The sequence below is a fragment of the Medicago truncatula genome, chromosome 5 (assembly GCF_003473485.1).
Source record: "Medicago truncatula cultivar Jemalong A17 chromosome 5, MtrunA17r5.0-ANR, whole genome shotgun sequence".
In the NCBI taxonomy this organism is placed as follows: Eukaryota; Viridiplantae; Streptophyta; class Magnoliopsida; order Fabales; family Fabaceae; genus Medicago; species Medicago truncatula.
The window spans coordinates 19,921,317-19,942,522 of NC_053046.1; the positions used below are offsets into that span (position 1 = coordinate 19,921,317).

Below are 21,206 nucleotides of genomic sequence, written 5' to 3' on the forward strand. Positions count from 1 at the left end.
AAAAAAAGTTATTCTATGAGCATTTGTTAAAAAACACCAACTAATTATGAAGGTGTCTTTTAGCAAAGTTATAACTAAAAAGTGGAAATCACACCTTGAGGTGTGGATTGCTAAAAGACCCCTTCATGGGTGGCTTCTAGCAAAACCATATATATATATATTAATTGAATGAAAAGTTGACTGTTAATTCCAACAACAAAATAGAGGGGATTAGAAGAATCCTAACCGCCGTTAACATTTTGCAATCAAATCAAGCTACTAACTCTGCTTTACGCAATCAAATCAAACCTGCAAAACCCCTTAATTTACTCGCTTGATTTAATTTAATTGTGTTTATTTTCTGTATATAATAAGTAACGCTAGTTACCAAGCTGAAACGAACATCCATGTAGATACGATCTTACTTACACTTTATTACTTGTAAAGGATTTGGCACACTTGTTGAATTTGACCATCAGATCCATCTTACGATTATGCAATCCTGAAACAAGATTCAAACTCCATAGTTTTGCGGCACTAAAATAATCACGCAACATAAAGGGACATCCGCATTTTCTTGACCTTATGATTATGCCATTTCTTTCAAGCCAAAACAAGTTTCGGTTTTCTGCGTCCAAAACAACTATCGGGTCTATCTATTATAAGTGTAAAACCTACCTTTATTGCTTGAAAACGAGCTCAATTAATCATCTCCCCTCTATCATCATATTTCCTTTTCTCTTTGAGAACAAAATTATATTCCACAACATCAATAGAATACACCTTTGGATCCATCTTTCAAATAACACCAAATTCAACATATTTATGTATACATAACAAAATAAATATGTAAAAGAAGTATTAAAGTACTAAACAGAAGTCTAAACAAATGTATTAAAATTATAAAATGTGTAAAAAAATTTCATTATAGTATAAACAAAAGCATTATGGCGTACAAAATGTGGAAACAAAAGCATCAAAATACTAATACGTATGTAAATAAATCTTTTAAAAAATAAACATAACCTTCGGTAGTTATATACCGGTTGGTATGAGAGCTAACCTCCAGAGGGCAAAACTGACAGAACATCACAAAACTGTACAGAAACTGAATGTGAAGGGAAAAAGTAAGGTTTACTCGATAATCGATTGTAATTGAGTAAAGATTAACACTATTTGCTATAATGATTGTGATGAAAATTCAAAATCGTCAAATAATCGCAAGGTTTAGAAGAAAATTCAAGTTGAGTGAAAAATAGAATAACAGTGTTATGTCATATGCAATGATTTTATCGAGAATTACGAACATAAATTACGTAGTTATCTCCTCGATGCTCCGATAATTTCACACCAAACTCATTAATAAGGGTAAAATCATAATTTCATGGGGGCTAAAGAGATATGAGGCCTAATAAGAAATTTTCCTCCGTAATATAACAGTATTTTTATGACTTTTTCTAGTCTCACCCAATATAGTACTAGTTACATCCAATTTTTTTTTTTAATTTCACAATAATACCGAAATTACCCTCTCCATGTAAACTTCTTAAAACCTTTTTTTTTTCATCGCTTTGAACTTTTAACCTTATTCACCCACAAACTACCATGGATGTGCAATCAATAACTATCGAATCAACATCTTTTTCATTGATATGTACTCTATTCATACAAGTAAGTAGATTTCATAAATTTCTTCAAGTTTTAATTTACCGTTTGTTCCATGATTTATTCGATGTTGTTAATTTCATCATGGATGTTTCGATGTCGTTTTGTTTGTTCCATAATATTTAAGTTTACGTGGACATGGTATCTTAATTTGAATTTAGAGTAAATACCTAAATTTGTCCTTGAATTTGTAAGGACCATCCAAATTCGTCCCCAAATTTTTCAAAATATCAAATTACTTCCTGAATTTAACAGACATTCATCAAATTCATCCTTCCGTCCAATCCCTTCGTTAGTGAGGCTGACGTGTCGTCCTGCATGTTGTGCTGTGATGTCAACGTGTCATCCAGTCAGCCACGTGTACAATGAATAATTTGATGGAAACGTTAAAAATTTCAGTTTTAACTTTTCACTTTAATTTTTTGTTTTTCGTCTTTTACCCCTCTTTTAAGGATCAATTTGATAGTAATTGTAATAATTTAGGGACACATTTGATTGAAATTTTTAGAAATTTTGGGACTGATTTGATCGATTTCATTGCAGGGAGTGAGTGCAAAGAGGTATGATATGAGAGGACCAGTTAATACAACTGAGAAGTCTACGTAAACACCACATTGGGGTCTGCTCCACCACATCCAACTGCTTCTGAAGTTATTAGAATGCCATATCCAAGTTATGGGCCATCCTATTCTATTTAACCCTAATTCATGGAGTTTATTCCAACCCCCGGAATTTTCAAAGAAGTGATGCTTGATTAAATTATGCTTTTGGAAAATGTAATATTTAGACTTTGTTTAAATTATGCCCCCTAGTTGGATTTCTTTTTGGATATGTAATATTTAAGAACATAGAATATATAACTTATGACTTGTTAATGCTTTATGGTTGAGTTTCTTTTTACCTATGTAATATTACTGCACTTGTAGTATAAGGACTGAATTACGACTTATTTGATGCACTTGTAGTATAAGGACTGAGTTACGACTTATTTGATGGAATGTATGATTTATGACTTGTTAATGCCTCATAGTTGGGTTGGTTTTTGCCTATGTAATGTTCTTGCACTTGTAGTGCAATGACTGAATTACGACTTATTTGATGGTATAATCAAGGATCAAATTGTGTCTCTTTACTTTTTTACTTTATTCTGCACATATATGCACTAAGAATCACATTGACATCTGTTAATGGAAGAAATTTTGAGAATTTTAAACTCTAGGTGACAAATTATAAAATTAGGGTTTCCATTTTATAGATTTGGGGAAGAAAGAGACGTTGGGTAACAATTATTTTTCTGCCAAAGTGAGTTTGAATTTTCTGTAAATCAATCAATTTAATCCTTAAAAATTTTGTCATTTTCAGCCAAATTAGTCCCTGCTTGCTTGACATCTGATACGACAAACCTTGTGAGAGGTTAACAGTATACACATCACCTCCGTCAACATGCCAACTTAACGGAGGGACCGATTTGATTTATATTTGGGGTGTGAGTAATATATGTCTATTTTTATTCTCATATGAAAATGAGTCTCCCTCAATAAATAAATAAAAAAAACATTTTACCTGAAAAACAAACACTTATAATCATACGTTCCTGGTGATTCAACGAAATCTATAATCTTGAACGACAAGGGAAACCCTTCACGTGCAGTCTTGTCTTAACACTCCGACATGTTCTTCAGGTAACTACTGACACATCTTTTATTTTTATTTTTGAGGTTTCAGTTGATTCACTATAATTTCATATAGAAATAGTGATTGGGGGTGGGTAAGGGGTAGATTATATCTTGTTTGAAACTTAGGGGAAATGGGTATTAAAGATATTAATTAAAGTTGAGATTTTTGAGTGTGAGATTTACTTCAACTATGTTGAATTCAATTATTTCGTAATTGTTTCTCATTTGGGTTCTTTACTTTCACACAAAACTAGCAATTATGTTATCCTCATAAAATTTAATCTGGGTTCTATTCTTCTTGTGCATAGAAGCTTGTACACACATGTGATTTTTCTGTTCTCACACTTCTTATTGAAGGCGTGCCCGGGGTCTGACACGTGTTAGTGTCTGACATTCACATGTGTGATTATATTGAATTATATCATTTTCATGACTTATTATCGGTTTCGACGTGTGAGTGTTTGTATCGGTGCTTCGTACGGGTAATTAACTGAGTATTGGTTGGTATTTTTTTTTTCTTTTCATTTTACATTTGTTTACTTTGTTTATTGATTGCTTCCCTTTTTGTTGATTAAAGGTTGGAAATGAATACTTGATTAGTAAAGGGGATCCAGGCTACCTCATCTGTAAAAGTACTGTATCGGAATCGCGAGTGAGAACAATATACAATGCAATGGAAGAAACACAAGGGCAGTATTATGTTTCCAGTCTACATGAGTCTGATTTTAACAGGCAAGCGAATCGCAGGGCTGGTATAAAAGGCCTGAAGCAGAGAGGTCATGGAAGTCGGTCTTGGATAAAAATTGATCAGGATGGGAATTCCGAGATTGTGACACTTGACAAGGCTACGATTATGAGACATTGTTCTTTGCCTTCTAGAGATCTTCGACTATTGGATCCGAAATTCATTTATCCTTCTTCTATATTAGGAAGGGAGATGGCTATTGTTGTCAACCTTGAGCAAATCCGGTGTATAATCACCGCCGATGAAGTCATCCTCATGAATTCACTCGATGGTACTGTTGGTCGGTACAGGACAATATTATGCAATCGGCTCCAGAGAGAAAAATCTGGTAAGGGTTGTTCCTCTTTTTGCTGTAAACTAGAATTTAGCATACATAATATTTATATCGGAGTTGTAGCACTATTAGGAAATAGTAGTGGAAGAATTATGAGGGTAAGGCATTGAGTGGTGTGAAATAGGATGTCTTTTGTTGGAAACAATTTGAAAGTTTTAATTGAATATGATACTTCTTCAGCTTTATGTAGCTGTTGCGATTTGTTTCTTGAATGTGATATTTGTTTATTTTGCTTCAAGCTATTGCGATTGTTTTAAAGCTTTTCGATTGACGTAATTACTCCATAGAATTGCTTACTGGTTTCAATTTTTGAACAGATGATCTTCCCTTTGAATTTAGGGCACTGGAGTTAGCTCTGGAATTGACATGCACATCTTTAGATGCTCAGGTATTAATTGACCAGAAACTTTACTTTTTGGGGAGTCCTCCACATTTTTGTATTGAATCTGTGATAGTTCATTTTCTACATTATGTTTACATTAAAATTGGCAGCACTGAGTTTATCTGCTTGGTTATTTTGATTAAATTATGTAGTTCTTTATTAGCTCAATTTCATTAAACATCCTATGGTTTTTCCTGCAATTTCAGACAACTCACAAAACAGTGTATACGCTTAACAGACTGCCTGCAATATTTTACATTTTTCACTTTGAAGAAAATGAAGGCTGCTAAACTCTCTAGGATTAGTTTTGTAGCACTCAAGATATGTAGGGAGAGAATATAATGTTTAGGGAAAATCTGAAACTGTAAGATAAAATTCAAGATATCATTGTAGCATAACATAACCTGATGTCTTTTTAATATAATTCAATCTCTCCAAACTTAATATCAGTGTTTGAATTTAGGTAATTGTATATTTTCATGTATCAGAGTTCTACATTATATAGTTGGCTAAATACATAATAAGTCATTGTTTAAGCTTTAGCCATATTTGCGCAAGAAATCAATCATCTCAAATATGTTATATTAAGAAGGATCTTAATTTGACAGGTAAATGAACTGGAGATGGAAATATATCCCGTGCTGGATGAACTGGCCTCATCTATCAGTACTCTCCTTCTGGAACGTGTTCGAAGATTTAAAGGTCATCTCCTTGCTCTGACTCAGCGAGTTCAAAAGGTTGATCAATGTGGAATTCTCATCCTTAATTATAATTCTCTTTCTTTTTCTAGCTTTCTGTGACCTGCAACTAGTAACTTATATTTAGTTATCAGGTCCGTGATGAAATAGAACATCTCATGGATGACGATGGTGACATGGCTGAGATGTGTCTGACTGAGAAAAGGAGAAGATTAGATGCTTCTCCTTCAAATGATTGTTTTCAAATTCGTTCACCATCAGGTAGAGTGATTTCAAAATCAGCCCCTACTTCACCAGAGCGGTCACTTAGTGGGCTTCAGATGTTGCCAAGGACTTTCAGCGGTATTGGAAATTCAAGTAAATATGGTAGTTCAACGGGTTCATCTGATAACACAGAAAGGATTCAGCCGCTGGAAATGTTGCTGGAAGCGTACTTTATCGTCATTGATAATACTCTCAACACATTATCGTCGGTATGTAAATGTTAACTTTATTCACAGCTGTAGTTTTAGCGTATACCCACTTTGCTTATCTTCATTGATACTCTTGTTGGTAATACAGCTCAAAGAATACATTGACGACACAGAAGATTTTCTCAACATAAAATTGGTAAGCTAAGATTAACAATTGGCAACATCCTTTTGTCACTATATATTATATATATTATAAACTATGTAGACCATGGACTATAAACTTTTCAATCTATCTGTTACAGGGAAATATTCAAAACCTCCTGATAAAGTTTGAGATGCTTCTTACAGCAGCCACATTGGTGGCCGCAATATTTGCCGCCGTGGCAGGAGTATTTGGAATGAACTTTGAAACCTCAGTTTTTGACTACTCTTCTGGATTCAATTTGGTTTTGGTAGTTACTGGAATTGGTTGTGTAGCATTGTATTTCGCCTTACTATTCTATTTTAGATACAAAAAAGTGCTTCCAGAATGAAAACTCAACAGCATTAAATTGATTGTGCATTTTATCAAAGATAACAGGACTGGCGGTTGTATATTATTTACATATATATTTACATTTTTATCTGTTTATGGAAGATTTATCCAAGTGCTGTTTTCACACGGCTAGGTGAATTAAAGCTGTTGCCAATTCATCAATCACAATGCCATCGTTGGCGCAAGTCAAGACGTCTCTATAATCCCGTGACATTTTGAACGAGTCATAAACCTTCCCATCTCTGCTCTTGTACCAAAACAGCAAATTTGAATGATCAATTCCAGTTAGTTTTCGAATCTGTCATCATTGTCTTTAAAGATGCTCTATGTCAATGTTTCTAACTCCTGGATAAGCTTATGCGTAGTGTTAATTGAACCATGCTGGAAATTGTTGTATTCATTGGAACCATCATCTTCCTCTTGCAATGATACTATGATTACAGTTCATATCCAGGAGAATAGAATCTCATAAGCATATCACATCAAAGACACTCAATACCTCTCATGCAAATATTTATTATCAAAGCTCAAACCTTCCTCAAATCACCAAATATGACTACACATTGTAAAGTAAGACTTCTGCCCAGGAAAATGAGCTGCTCTAACTGATACTGCTCACTCCAAATATATGTTCCATTCTGAAGATTGTGTCCTATCTTGTACTCATATCATGGCACAGATGTAACAATCTCGTTGATATTAATAGGAAAGCTGACTCAAAACGATCTATTTTATTTTAATTAGGTACTCAATATAACAGTACAAATATGATTTCATTAACTTTTCCAACTTTGCCGAGATTTAATGAAATCTATAACAGAAAATGGCAATGCTACAAAAAGAGTGAGAGTTAAGCCTTATCCCACTAAGTGAACTTGTTCCTTATATAACAAAATCAGAAAGAAAAAAAAAAAAAAAGATGATGGCTTCAGAATGAGGTTCTCACAAAATTAATGAGAAAGGTAATTACTACTCATCTGGATTCAAGTGGGTTTTGGTAATTACTGGAATTGGTTGTGTACCATTGTATTTTGCCTTACAATTCTATTTTAGATACAAAAAAGTACTTCCAGAATAAAAATTCAAAAATTCAAGGTGACAGCACTGGCTGTTGTATATTATTTACATATTTACATTTTTATCTGTTTGTGGAAGAATATCCAAGTGTTTCTTTCACATGGCTAGATGCGTTGAAGCTGTCACCATTTCAACAATCACGATGCCATTGTTGAACTTGGACAACTATCTGTAGCGCAAGCCAAGATGTCTCTATAATCCCGTGATATTTTGAACGAGTCGTAAACCTTCCCATCTCTGCTCTTCTTATATTCAAACAACAAATTTGAATGATCAAATGCAGTTAGCTTTACGAATCCATAATCATAGTCTTTAAAGATGCTCCATTTAGTTTTAAGAGAAGTAAATGTTGAAAGGCTTGCTCCACCACCACCAGCAACAATATGTATGGTCCCATTTAATGTTCCCTTATAGTTGTGTTTCTCTTCACTTGTGCAGATATTCTGTATCAACATGCAAAAGATAAAAAAAAAAAAAAACAGGCACTTTTTATTAGAAAGAATATGCATATTCGCACTCGATTGCAATAATACTATACGTTTCATGTTATGTGGTCAAATTGCATAAAGTTGAAGATACCTGGTATATGGGACATGTCCTCTCATAATTATGCACATGACCGTAGATGGCAATGTCCACCTTGTATTTCTGCCACAGCTTTTGAAGGCTCTCTCTCCCCATTGGTTCAGCAAATGACCCCTCTTCTGCATAACAGATACAAGAGGAGTAGCCAAGCACCCGATGTGCAAGGAAGACTAGCCATGGCTGCTTTTGTCGGTCAACTGAAGCCAAACAATGCTCAATGAACTTGTATTGTTCTGTTCCTTCTCTCCAATCATGTTCAGTGTCTGCGACACAGAAACGGAACATGCCATAGTCAATTGAGTACCTGACAAGAGTAGAAAAATGTAACCTGTTCAAAAAACTTTGAGACCGAAACCCTCAACGATCTTTGCCATAAAGGTATTGCATGTATGTTTGGATGTGTTTCAGGAACGTGGTTTTATACATAAAAGTTTTTGTAAATCTAGTTACAATTGAGCTTAAAATGAAGTGATTCATGTTTGGTTATTTTAACTCTGTAAATTTTAAAACTCAACACGAACTTTTTATTACTTTCAATTAAACGAATTGTTAAAGACAATCAATATTGTGTGATAGACACCAAACACATTTTTTTTTACCAAAAGAATATTTGACAAGAGGTAAAATCAATTCAAAGTGAAAGTTGAATGAATGCTTAAAATGGTCATTGTCTTTGTACACTTGTATATCAATTTAGTCTTTCTTCTGTAGATATTTTAAAATGTTCTCTGACATTACACAGCGTTGATCAAGTTTGTCCCTTTGTCATTCGTTATTACTTAACAACGTTAACCATGCTGATGTGTGAAGTTATGTGCCTCTTTGGTGCACACATGTGCCATGTTTGATCTTTGTCGTACGCAAATGTGAAGATCCTTTTTGCATAAGATATAGAAAACTTTTAATTGGATGCCTCGATAACCTCTTGAATAGATGTGACATGCATAATATCCAACATCAATGAAATTCTAGCTGGATGCATCATATTTGTCTTCACTTTTGAACTCAAATCCAAATTCACAATGATCCTAATAGTTTCACACCCAGCAACATGGTAAGTAAAAGGACCTAATATAGAAGAAACCAATGCAACTCCACCATTTTCCAACACTGTCTTCCTTGAAAAAACATGAGCAACAACATTCTATTTTACATCCTTAGCTCTAACTCTAGCTGTCACCTTTACCCTCTTGAGAGTCTTCAAATTTTCCAAGGCTCTTCCTTGCACATCCTCAAGCTTATTCTTCATTGCCAAGTACTTCTGTGAGAATTAAGTGGGTGAAAATGTTCTAGGAAGTGACTGAATCATCCCATATATCTTGTATTATTGCGGGAAAAGTTTTGTGACCAAGTGAGAACCATTTCAGGATGTTGGATCTGTTAAAGGTCTGACCAGTACAAAGGGTCACATGTTCCTGCATTGGTTCAAGTGAGATTGGAAATTTAAAGACCGAGGGAACACCAATTGAATCCGTCTTTTCGATCATCACCTTCAGATCCAATTTTTTGGTGGTGATGGATAATGAAGGAAGCGAACATCTTTGTAACTTCTCTGGGTTAGTACTAGGAGCGTCTTTCCTAACACCACCACATGAATCCTCCACTTTAAGCTCCTCATAAAGTAAGATATCATCAACCCCAGATTACCGAGATGAACAAAACAAGGAAGGCCCCTGACAATTGTGTTGGACAAATATCAAATGTAGCACATACGTGTGTGCCAACGGGGCACATAACGTCGCACATCAGCTCAATTAACCCTGCTCAGTGGGGCACATAAGTGATAGAGACTGACTAGTGGCGACTAACTTGATCAACGTTGCATAATGTCAAGGACCATTTTGAAATATATATATATATATATATATATATATATATATATATATATATATATATAAAAGAATTACATTTATCCAAATGTCAGTCAAAAGTCAAAGATCATTTAGGTATTTACTTAGTTAAAGTTTCACCATTCAATCATATTAATTAAGAAAGCCTTATTTTTGCAATGATTCTAGTGTCATATATCAACTAGGTCTCTAAGATATGCATTATGTTAGTCAAATTAATCCCTAAGAGCATTAATTCATGACCTTATTTAATTCGGAAAATGGCCGAATCTAAATCTAAACTAATTTAGCTGTTCAATCTCCCTTCACAAATGAAATCCTTATTCCCAGTTATCTAAGATTGCAATGAACGTCATTTGCTTCAGTATCCATATACTTTATGGTTTTAACTTTCCTAGTAATTCATGTTGGTTGTGCTCAAATCATGGTAAATCTTTAAACCGAACAAAATATAACCTTCTGTCTGAATGGAACATAAATAAAATAGTGTCTGCCATACCAGAATTTTGCTCTGTTTGAAGCAGGTACATAGAACATAGTCTCTGCCAACACACCACATTCTCCTCCAGAATCCATGTTCCCATAAAAGGATCCTGACCCAGGCCAGTCGCGCTCATGGTTCCCACTGAAAAACAACAATATAAGAATTTCATTTTGTTTTTAAAATAGAAGTACTTTCCGTGATAATTTTTGGAGTATCCCATAATATAAAATAAAAACCTTGCAATCATATAAGGCACAGCTGATGCAATTGGCTCCACCTGGGCTGTAAATTGATCCCACTGGGAAAGATATCCATTTGCATAACTTATATCTCCAATATGGAAAACTATGTCAATGTTTTCTAAGTCCTGGATAAGCTGCTGTGTAGTGTTAATTGAACCATGCTGGAAATTGTTGTATTCATTGGAACCATCAACTTCCTCCTGCATGATACTATGATTAAAGTTCCGCATTCAGGAGAATAAAATCTCATAAGCATGTTGAAACAAAGACACTCAATATATCTTACAAGCAAAGAATTATAATATAAATAGTTGACTTGAAACATGAAACCGATGTTTTGAAAACTGGACTGTAGGCCGAATGGGTGAGACCTCTAGGACTTTATTTAGATGGTTCAATCGGTTCAACCACGAACCAGATGACAACCGGGATTAAACCAATCGGCAAACTGGTCAATTACCGGTTCAGCTGATTGAATCGGCAATTTCGGCCCATTTTTAAAACATTGCTTAAATCTAAAGCAGATGCAGCCCATTATCCATCTAATATATGCATTTATATTATTCATAACAGTTCGAAGTTCAAACCTTCCCCATATCACCAAATATGACCACACGTTGTAAAGACTTCTGCCCAGGAAAAGGAGCAGCTCTAAACTGATATTGTTTACTCCAAATGTATGTTCCATTCTTGAGTTTGTGTCCTATCTTGTACTCATATCTGCACAATTCACAGAAAGCACACCGACTTTGATTTAGTTTAAAACACTTATTATGACATAATGATAACAACCTTATTAAAATTAAATAGGAAAGATGACACAATATGATATATTTTATTTTACTTAGGTACTCAATAACAAACAATACAAATATTTTATTAAATTTCTCCAAATTTTGTTAAGATCTAGATGAAATCTATAGCAGATGATGGTAATACAACCAGATTAGCAATAGCTATGACTTATCACAATACGTGGATTTTTTCCACTTATATAACAATGTCAGTAGAAAAAACGATGGCTTAAGAATGAAGTTCACATAAAACTAATGAGAAAGGTAGCCAATGATAACGAAACAAATACAAAATTAGATAGAATAGGAGATTTGTGTATAGTTGTTGCCTTATTGGCATATACCTTCAAAATAATATAATGCAATTAAAAAGTGAATAGAATTAGACCAGTGTAAGCTAGAACTAACATACATTTTGTTGGGCCACAGTTCTTTGAGATAACTTGTGTGTATGTATCCAGGGTCACGCCATCCTACTGATCTTGCTGGTGCACCTGTTTATAAATTGATAGTGTTATTGAGTGATGAGCAACATTAATGGAAAGTTTTCCACTAAACATAACATGATGATAATAATGATGATCCTATAGATAGCTGAAGCATTTGTTAAAGGATATATGAAACATACACAATTAGATCCTTTCCATATCTGAATCTGACATGAATTTGAACGCGTAACAAAAATTCAACACTTATATCACATGTGTTACTGATTTTATATCCTTGTCATAGATCGTATTTACGTCATTTGTGATGTCCATGATTCTTAGGCTGAAGGGACTGAGTTATGAGGAGTAGTGATGGACCAACTGGAGCTTTGAGACAGATAGTATGACAACAAATAATCCAAGTTCCTTTTTTGATAGAAAAATATTACATATAGTTGCATGTGGTATGCCTCATTTCCATCTGTTCTATTGTCAAGGCTGTTATGAGAATTGTTAGAGTTGAAACCTATTCCCGCCTGCTCCTAACAAGTAAATTTTGTTTTCTAGTTTTTCCTACTTGCAAAGATTTGCAATAGAAAAATGTCTTTAATGTATTGTGCTAACTCTGTTGAATTTAACTGTAGAAATTCAAAGGTAAGACATGGCTTACTTACCACATAAGCTATCACGAGTGAAAGTAAGTGTCCCAGCAGGTGAATGTACACGATCCCCTCCTTTTGGACCCCATTCAACGAAAGGTTCAGCATCACTAATCTCATATCCACTTGTCCATGTTACAGTCATCTATTTTAAATGATAAATAATAATATTTTAATTTGATAAAATGAAAGAACCATTTACAGTAAAGGCACTAAATGGAATATATAAAATGCACATTGTATGCAGTGTAGGACAGAAGTTGAACTTACCTCATTCCAAGACTTTCCTAGCGCCAGACGAGGGTAAACTGGTGCATTTGGATTAGCAAAAGCTATTTTATCCGACACTGCCACTAGCTTTGGCTACCAAAGGTAAATTGGAACAAATAAGAGATTACATTTAGTTATATTATGATAGATGTGAAAATCAGAAAGCTTCTGAATTTAAAGCATTGTTGAATTTGAAGAATTGGAGAATCTGATCCAATTTACTGATTAGAGAATTATGATTCCAATATACCGAAATCCAAAAGAAATGTAAGTCAGCCGTGATACCAGGATATAAAGGATTTTGTTCTATGCATATGCAATTATTTCCATTTTTTGAGCAAAATGACATATTAAAGCATCACAAGGGAAAATATCATCCCAATGAAGTTGGCACTACAATTATAAACAATCATCTATAGCACACCATGAATATATAAAAAAATAAAATATAGTACGGAAGAACAAAAATATGAGTGACAAAAACCAAAACCTAAGAGAACAAAAACCAGAACTGCTTCTCAGCACAACAATTTCATCTAAAATGATAACTAAGAAGAACCTGTCTAACTGTCTATCATTACAGCCAAAATCCTCACAGTGAAATAAGGAATTGAATCCCACCAACTGAAGCCAGGATAGTGAACATGAACGCTATAAGACAACTGCTTCTCAGCAAAACAATTTCCTTCCCAATGGATAAGCAAATCTTTGAAACTGCATGTTTTTGCAAATCAGTATGCAGTTTCTCTTACAAGGTTGGCACCACAGTCCCCCTGACAATCATATACATCACAAAAAGTTTCCAAGAAAAGGGATGGAACTATGTTCGGACTGAAACATAGTTTAGCTATTTAACCATAGTTTGTGCGTGTGTGGGTGTAAACACTACTTATGCATTAAAACTATGTTTGGATTGATGGATTATTATAAGAGTACAATTGAATTCCATATAAGTACCCTAACTTTCTTCTTCAATTTGGGATGTATTATAAGAGTAATTAGTTGTAAGTTTATAGAGAACAATTGAATTCATGACTTCAAATGAACAGAATAAAACTACAATGATAACTTGGTCCCTCCTGCTTACAAGTTCAAAGTAATTAGCAGTGCATAACACAATTAAGTCATAACAGATAAATGCTATGATTAGAATCCCAATTTTTGGTTGGGGAGGAGTAGTCCAACAATAGTAATTCAATTCGTATAATATAGTCAGGAAATTAGAAGATTAGTAACTCGAATATACAACATATAGGATCAGCTACTGAAAAATCAAAATACAGAGACAACTATCTCTCAGCCTACAAAGTAACTAGATAACCTGTATCCACCGTTTGGAAAGAAAACAAAAAGGAAAAGAAAAGAGGCATGTATTTTCTCATGGACCTAGTCAAGCACAAAATAATTAGCAGATACAATTTGATATGTCATAGAATCATAACATGAACTTGCTCATGCTAGTTCAAACTAACGATGGTCTTACATTTGAGAGGCCACCAGAAAACAATGCAAATGAGAAATCCGATCTCTGATTAATTAGCTGGAGCTTCAGAAACCCTTTTCCAGTTGTTTTGTATTGAGGATTCAAGTAACTTGCATTTTGAAACTGCACAATGGAGGACACATAAATTAAACCATCACTTCAATTCTTTCAAACTTAAGCTTACCAGGCTTCAAGAAAAGCATTTGGGATAAATTATTTTGGTAAACTCATTACAAGAATTTAGTCCAGGTTAGCGGTCACATATTGACATATACCTTAATGGGTGCAGAACACAATAGTGGTGGATAAACCCTACCATTTTCTTTTGGACATGTAGAACCACTGTAACGCACAAAACACGAAAAACTTTGGTTGGTTAACTGAAAAGTAAATCAAGTTATATTGCAGTGTTGTCAATTGTAGGTCGCAAAAAATAACTATTTTTTCAAAAAATTGCTTCGATACAGCTCTATAACGGATATTTGACAACATTCCATATACTAAGTATTGTATCGTGGAACAATAGTAGTGATTTGTTCAAACTACGCTATGCTATATGGCGCTATAATTGTGGATTTTACCTAAAATTAGCAGGAGAAAAGACTCCAATCCAATCATGAATTGAAGGAATTGGTGAAGTGTATTCTACGGTTACCCATTCCGAAGTTTGACCCTACAGAAACAATGAAATAAACTTGGATCATGAATAAGAAAATACGCAAGAAGTTACAAAAATGGTTGAAACTTACTTACTTGTAGTCCAAGAAGTGATGGAGATGCTTTGATGTGAGCAAGGTTAAGAAGGGATAATGTTGTATTGTGAATAGCAACTTTTGACAGTGGGTGAATTCCATGTGAGAATGACCTTTGTAGAATTGAACATATCAGTAGAAATTCTAACAAGACAAATTTGGATTTCCCCACATATGCTGTATGTTTAAGCATGATATTCTGATTCTGATTAATTACACACCACACTGTATATGCATATATCTAAAATAGAGAAGAAGAAAAAATTCAAAAAAAATCTAAAATAGAGAAAATTTGTTTAGTCTTCTAGAGGAATATTTGGTGGGAATAAAAACAAAGATGCCACTCTCACTCTTTTTTATATGGAAATGAAAAATAATATTTGGTAGGAACGAAAAAGCCAATTTCATCTTTTATGTGAAACACATAAGTTTCTATATTTGAATATGTAAGGCTGGCAACATTCTATTTTAAACACATTTTTAATATTAACTTTTTTATTCGTTTAAATCATTACAAATTTATATTTTCAAAAAATAAACCCACAAAAAGTGGTAGAACGTATATTGATTTCATCCGATAAAAAAGATGTTGAAAAGTGAGTATTACTAGCATTCTTTTTAAATATATTCTACGCTAATGGTAAAGATAAATGATATTTTTTAAAAATAAATAAATAATAGTTGTACAACTATTTTGAATAACATTTTAACAACACTTTTTTATATTCTTATTTTCTCTCTTCCACTTTTTCACTATTGTTTTTAACCAATATAAAAAAAATATATTGTCTCATAAGTTTTCACTTGCATAAATAACAACACACTATATCAATACAATATATTTAATTGTTGCCATGGGATTAACACCAATTGCAATTTGCAATAGTTACCATGGATCTATGCTTCCCAACTCATCCATTTTCATCAACTACAATTAATTCTTTAATTGATGTGTCTTGTGATTCATAGAACAGTACATACTCCAACTTTCTGTACGTGATATTGGCCATTCTATTAGTATATTAAATTATAAGAAATTCTTCAACTTTGTTTTATAACTCCCATTGTATTAGATTTTTTGTCCATACTTTTGTAAGGACATACTTCAACAGCTTACATAAATATGAAAGAATTGCAATGGTTTAATACACAAGAGAGCTAAATGAGATTAAAAGCAATGCGGATACTTTTAGAAAAGTCGCTTAGAGTTTTAAATTGGTAAAAATGATCTGCTACTTTCGTTGGTTGAACCATTATGAAGCCAAGCCAATGCAAAATAGCATCCCATATTTTTCCCAAAATAGTCACAAGACAAGAATAAGTGATCAAGATCTTCCATCGAACCGCACCCACCCACACAAGGTTGAACGTTATGCTGAAGAATGTGTCTCCTTGATAAGCTGTCCATTGTTGGTAATCGATTCCGAAACAGACACCAAGCAAACAGGCTGACCTTGAGAAGGACCTCCTTGTTCCAAATTGATTCAGGATGATCCTCCTCCCAACATTGAGCGGCGAAATCAAGTAATGATAGACACTTATAACAATGTATTTCAAAGAGATAATCCATTTCACTACCGTATTTTATTGTATTTATTACCACCTGTTGTAAAATTAAAATAATTTATTAGGAGTAAAAATAATTAATACATTTAAATTTTTTAAATTGGGTCCTATAAAAATAATACTCTCTAATCTATATAGTGCATGTTAAACTGAGTACAGGTAAAATCAAACAATTTCAAAGCTTAAATTGAATTATATGATACTTCTACGTTATTTTTACATTAGAATTGGAAGCAGCGAGTTAACACACTTTCCAATTTTGGTTAAATTATGGAGTTGTTTATTAGCTCAATTTCATTGAACATCGTATGCTTTATCCTAAAATTTTACACAATTCACAAAATGGTGAGTACATTTAATGGACAAAATGAAGGCTACTAAATCTGCAGGAGTACTCAAAGATGTAGGGAGAGAAAATAATGTTCAGGTAAATCTGAAATTCTAAGATAAAAGAAATGAGGATGAGCCTATATTTATTATTGTATCCACAAAGTCAGAAATTATTTCGAGTAGAATGACTAGTCTCACCAAAGTATCTTATAAACATTATTTTCCTTCCCACTTAATTTTTTATGGGAGGAGTTGAACAGACGTATCTCAACTAGACGCAATTGAATATACATACATACAATAATTCTAACAGTACTTCGCATATCAACGACTTTTTGAAGATATCTTCTCACAAAAGGACATCCTAACTCAAGATGTTGCTTTAGTCGTCTTGCAGAATACTGGATTTGATGCAACTTAGAAGGCAGTCTGATATCTGCAAAACATTCCCAAATCTCAGTTCCGTAAGCAATTAATTGAATCATATAAGTTCATATATATGGCTGAAGCCATTGCTCAATATTTTGCTTCTACACTTGATTTTTGTAACACTCTATTTCTTGATCTTCTATGTGTTCTTATTACAGACAATAACCATCTCCAATATCATTTTACAACTTAGACCAAGCCTAATTCAATCACAAAAGCTAGTATCAGAAATAAAGGAATCCCAAGGATGAAGATCATAGTGATCACCAAGAAAGCAAGCATAAGAGTACTCATGTGGGAGATACTCATAGAAACTCATTATAGAATGAATTGATTGATTATAGATAATTGATTGACTAACACTACTTGTAACTAAACTATATATCTCTAATAAGAAAAACTATATAACTTGCAGTCAATTATGGAAACCAAATACGCCAAACCAAATCTTACCTTGCAAATCAAGCATCATCAATCAGGGAGCTTATCATTTTGAATAGCTCATGCTGTGCCTCCATTAACAGTAACTGCATTATAAACTGTTTTAGATTCAAACTATACATTGCATTGTTAGTCACTAACTAAAAGAAAACATTTTTCAGAAAACAGCAATTAGTTATTTGGACAAAAGTAGCTATCCTTACAATTGGGGAGAGAGTAAGAAAAAACTTTAAAACATAATAGTACGTATAAATAAAACAGAGCACAAGAGAGGGTGTGTTGTGTTATGCTCACAAAAACAGAGTATCATGGATTACTGCAGTGACAGGAAAGTGCTTCATCCACCAACACGTTTGAAGCTGTATGGCTGTATTCTTGTGGTGAACAAACCCAAATCTTGACATTGCAGGGTATTCGATTCGGACAGTGGAATGTTTTCAAATTTATGAATGCACTCAACCCCAAGAGCTTGACCAAACCAACAACTTAGCTGAAGCAAACTCTGCTCAGAAGTCTAAGAAGCATATTCTTGGACTTCTGTGATGAAGGCAAAATCACTGTCCTCACTATTTACAACTGACCCAGTATATTAAGACTCAACTCTGAACTAACGTCAAACAGTTTTTGAGCTTTGAAATTGAAAATATACAATCCTGAATCAAAAAGTAAACCTGACGATATGATACAAACTGCATGTAACTTCTCTTAATCAATACAAATATCACATATGATACAAACTATTAACTGCCCCTAAATAACTGTATATTAAAATAACTGATTGCATCAGCAATTACCCTATCAATACCACCCGATACCTAACATTCTTCTTGGGAATATTCAAATCATATTAAGTTCATTGATTCAATGTGTGTATAGTACAGTCCTTATTATATGTACAAGATGTGTATACAGTTCCTATTCTATGTACAAGAAAACAGCTGAGGACGACAATCAATGAGTAAATAAATACAGTAGAAAACAGAGAACAAAATGGTAAAAATGATTAGACTGAACTTGGCCCAAAATGCAATAATTAGCTATTAAAACATCCAAAAAGATTGTCAAACAATTGTATTATATAACATCAAAAGTAATACAAAGAGTAGGACATTGTGGAGTACCCGCCAGGACAAAACTTCTGTTGTTATCAGAGTATGTAAAAAGTTGAAGTGCTCTGAATTTGTGAAATGCAAACATGTGTCTCGAAAGAACTTTGATTTTGAAATGAATCCTTCTTCAACTGTCATTTTACTACCACCTAGACGGGTAAGACCAACAGCTGCGGATTCAAAAGCATCGGCAAGAGAGAGAAATTCATGTTTTATCCTGAAGTGGTTGTTTAGTCTGTGAGATAAGAGGTCCCTCACCAGTGCATACAGTTCACGCATTTAAGCCAGCCCAATTCTTGAAAGCAATAAGAGCTTCCATTTTTCTGACATTCTTTTTCCTTAACCTGGCCACTTTGAGCTTTTTATGTGTCTCCATGAACGCTTGCTTGTATCTCCACTTATCAACAAATATTTTCATCTCTTTAGATTTCTCCACAACTTGCATCACAGCATCAAAGAAACCTCCCTTGACCATAGCATACAGGAATGCATCAACCAGATTCTGGTCAAATTTGATCCCCTTTGGCCCATCCCCCGCTAACTTTCTCTTAACCTCGTTCCACAACATCATTACATCAAAATATTTTTCTGCCGAAACATATCCGTTAATCAGGGACAAGTATGTTTGGTCATTCGGCTCAAATTGCAGGAATGTCATCCTTCTAAAAGTTCTCCTTGCATCTTCTAGCCTCCCGGCTTTACAAAAAGCGTGGATTATAGAATTCCAATCATGAGTACCCACTTCAATACGAGGATCCTCAACCACCTCATCTAAGAAAGCTGCCATCAATTCAGGTCGATGATTCTCCATCAAACCTGTCATTATAGTCAAGTAACTCCCTTTCAAATCAAGAACCCTCGCCCCTCTCATGTCCCTAAACAGAGAAAAGACCGACTGAAAGTCTTGACCGGACATGGATGTTTCTATCAGAGCATCATAGGTTTCCACGTCCAACTTTAGACCTGAACTACTAATCTCGGTCACCAATAGACTAGCCTCCGCAGTTCGATTCTCTTTGCAGTAAGCCTTCAAGATCGGCACATAGACCCCAAGACCCACAGAGCCTCCCAAAGCATTCATCTCATCAAGAATACTATGCGCTTTGTCTGATAATCCAATACTAACACAAGCATTAACAATACCAAAACCTATAGACTCGTCAACTTTGATATTCGAAGACTCTAATTTTTGAGCTTCGATAATCAAATTAGCTAAACCCTTAATATTTCCCTTATGAAGATATTCCTTAACTACTAAACAAAAAGTGTCTCTATCAAAACTCCAAACTTCCCCCTCATCATCTCTATCATTCAAACTGCTAAGAATTGTCGACTCTACAGAAACTAAATTAGCAGACTTAACATAGCCACTAATCAAATTAGAATAAAAACATTTATTGTTTTTGGAGTAGCCAAAACCAACCATCAAAACTTTTAACTCATCTATCTTATCTTGTAACCCTTTAAGTGCATATAAATAAGCAAGAAATCCAAAACTAAACACATCAGGCTTAACACCGAGCTTGGACATAATTTCAACAACTCTGTTAGCATCAGTTACCGATTGAAGGCAAAAACAGCAGGCTTCAAGAGCAGCATTACAAGAAGCAACATCAGGTATCATAAACTCCAGTTTCTCATCGAAAGCAACCCTGCAGTTTTCTTCAAAAAGAGGTAAAAAGGCAGCAAGGTTGTCATTGTTTCTAGCAATATCAACGAGCACGCCGCCCCACAAATGAAAAGGAATGAAAAAACGATATTTGAACATTGATCTGACAAGTGAAAAAGCAGGGGGAGCAGTGTTGGCAGATTTAATGGAAAGAAGGATGGCATGAATTGTATTGAATTCGAGGAGGTTGGGGTGTTTTTGAATGAGAAAGAGGGTTGAAGCGAAAGCTCTTTTGAGATTGAGAATGTTGTCAGGAAGAGAGGATAAGTGGGTGAGAAGGGAATTAGTGAGGGGTTTGGGTGGGAAGGAATGATGAGTTGTTAGGGTTTTGAAAGATTTCCAAGCTTCGTCAGTTTGAGAAGTGATAAGGGATTTGTGGAGAGTTGTTTGAAGAGTGGTGAGTTGTTGATGTGTAAGGGAGAGTGATTGGGGTGGTGAAGTTGGGAGATTATCATTATCATTATCATTATGGAGATTAAATTTGAATAAAGAAGGTTGAAGGAATGAGTAAAGAGATGGAGTTTCGGATGAGAATGATCTTGTTCTATTTGGAACAACATTCAACTTCATAAGTTTTTTCGCCATTATTCATTTCATTCGACCATTTCGAT

General features: G+C 34.2%; 3 protein-coding genes and 1 long non-coding RNA gene across 8 annotated transcripts; 2 read left to right on the forward strand and 2 right to left on the reverse strand.

Annotated features, from left to right (window-relative positions):
* The first annotated feature begins 3,172 nt into the window (after positions 1-3,172).
* Positions 3,173-6,570, forward strand: LOC11435836 (magnesium transporter MRS2-5). 2 transcript variants are annotated; one of them, XM_003614113.4, is made up of 7 exons: positions 3,173-3,326; positions 3,898-4,393; positions 4,717-4,787; positions 5,390-5,518; positions 5,614-5,952; positions 6,041-6,088; positions 6,195-6,570. In XM_003614113.4, exons 2-7 carry the CDS (start codon positions 3,994-3,996, stop codon positions 6,423-6,425), a joined length of 1,218 nt encoding a protein of 405 aa, XP_003614161.1. In that variant the 5' UTR covers positions 3,173-3,326; positions 3,898-3,993; the 3' UTR covers positions 6,426-6,570. The 2 variants fall into 2 exon arrangements, with proteins under 2 accessions (XP_003614161.1, XP_039690348.1); XM_039834414.1 differs by lacking the exon at positions 3,173-3,326 and adding an exon at positions 3,659-3,802.
* Positions 6,571-7,361: 791 nt separating this feature from the next.
* On the reverse strand, positions 7,362-15,398 carry LOC11426658 (probable inactive purple acid phosphatase 1). The gene is made up of 12 exons (XM_003614114.4): positions 15,053-15,398; positions 14,881-14,972; positions 14,575-14,641; positions 14,300-14,422; positions 12,817-12,909; positions 12,562-12,691; positions 11,872-11,953; positions 11,253-11,385; positions 10,660-10,865; positions 10,439-10,564; positions 8,084-8,393; positions 7,362-7,947 (listed from the first exon to the last, which is right to left on the reverse strand). The coding sequence occupies exons 1-12, from the start codon at positions 15,242-15,244 to the stop codon at positions 7,642-7,644; spliced, it is 1,860 nt and encodes a 619-aa protein (XP_003614162.2). The 5' UTR covers positions 15,245-15,398; the 3' UTR covers positions 7,362-7,641.
* Positions 11,948-13,044, forward strand: LOC120580568 (uncharacterized). 2 transcript variants are annotated; one of them, XR_005646309.1, is made up of 4 exons: positions 11,948-12,133; positions 12,230-12,436; positions 12,532-12,645; positions 12,794-13,044. It is a non-coding gene; the product is annotated as an uncharacterized lncRNA (long non-coding RNA). The 2 variants fall into 2 exon arrangements; XR_005646308.1 differs by having other exon boundaries at positions 11,948-12,436.
* LOC11436866 (pentatricopeptide repeat-containing protein At1g69290) lies at positions 14,352-21,206 on the reverse strand. Of its 3 annotated transcripts, XM_039834413.1 has the most exons (4): positions 18,939-21,206; positions 18,112-18,354; positions 17,830-17,903; positions 17,060-17,383 (listed from the first exon to the last, which is right to left on the reverse strand). In XM_039834413.1, exon 1 carries the CDS (start codon positions 21,178-21,180, stop codon positions 19,198-19,200), a length of 1,983 nt encoding a protein of 660 aa, XP_039690347.1. In that variant the 5' UTR covers positions 21,181-21,206; the 3' UTR covers positions 17,060-17,383; positions 17,830-17,903; positions 18,112-18,354; positions 18,939-19,197. The 3 variants fall into 3 exon arrangements, with proteins under 3 accessions (XP_039690346.1, XP_039690347.1, XP_003614163.1); XM_039834412.1 differs by lacking the exons at positions 17,060-17,383; positions 17,830-17,903; positions 18,112-18,354 and adding exons at positions 14,352-14,422; positions 14,575-14,641; XM_003614115.4 differs by lacking the exon at positions 18,112-18,354.

Excerpts from the sequence above, each read along its gene's own strand:
- LOC11435836 (XM_039834414.1), top strand. The coding sequence starts at position 3,719 with ATGTGTGATTATATTGAATTATATCATTTTCATGACTTATTATCGGTT. Across the intron at positions 4,788-5,389 it reads GCACATCTTTAGATGCTCAG|GTAAATGAACTGGAGATGGA; the intron begins GTATTAATTGAC and ends TTAATTTGACAG. Across the intron at positions 5,519-5,613 it reads TGACTCAGCGAGTTCAAAAG|GTCCGTGATGAAATAGAACA; the intron begins GTTGATCAATGT and ends TTTAGTTATCAG.
- LOC11436866 (XM_039834412.1), bottom strand. The coding sequence starts at position 21,180 with ATGGCGAAAAAACTTATGAAGTTGAATGTTGTTCCAAATAGAACAAGA.
- LOC11426658 (XM_003614114.4), bottom strand. The coding sequence starts at position 15,244 with ATGCTTAAACATACAGCATATGTGGGGAAATCCAAATTTGTCTTGTTA. Across the intron at positions 14,642-14,880 it reads TTTTCTCCTGCTAATTTTAG|TGGTTCTACATGTCCAAAAG; the intron begins GTAAAATCCACA and ends TGTGCGTTACAG. Across the intron at positions 11,954-12,561 it reads CACTCGTGATAGCTTATGTG|GTGCACCAGCAAGATCAGTA; the intron begins GTAAGTAAGCCA and ends ATTTATAAACAG.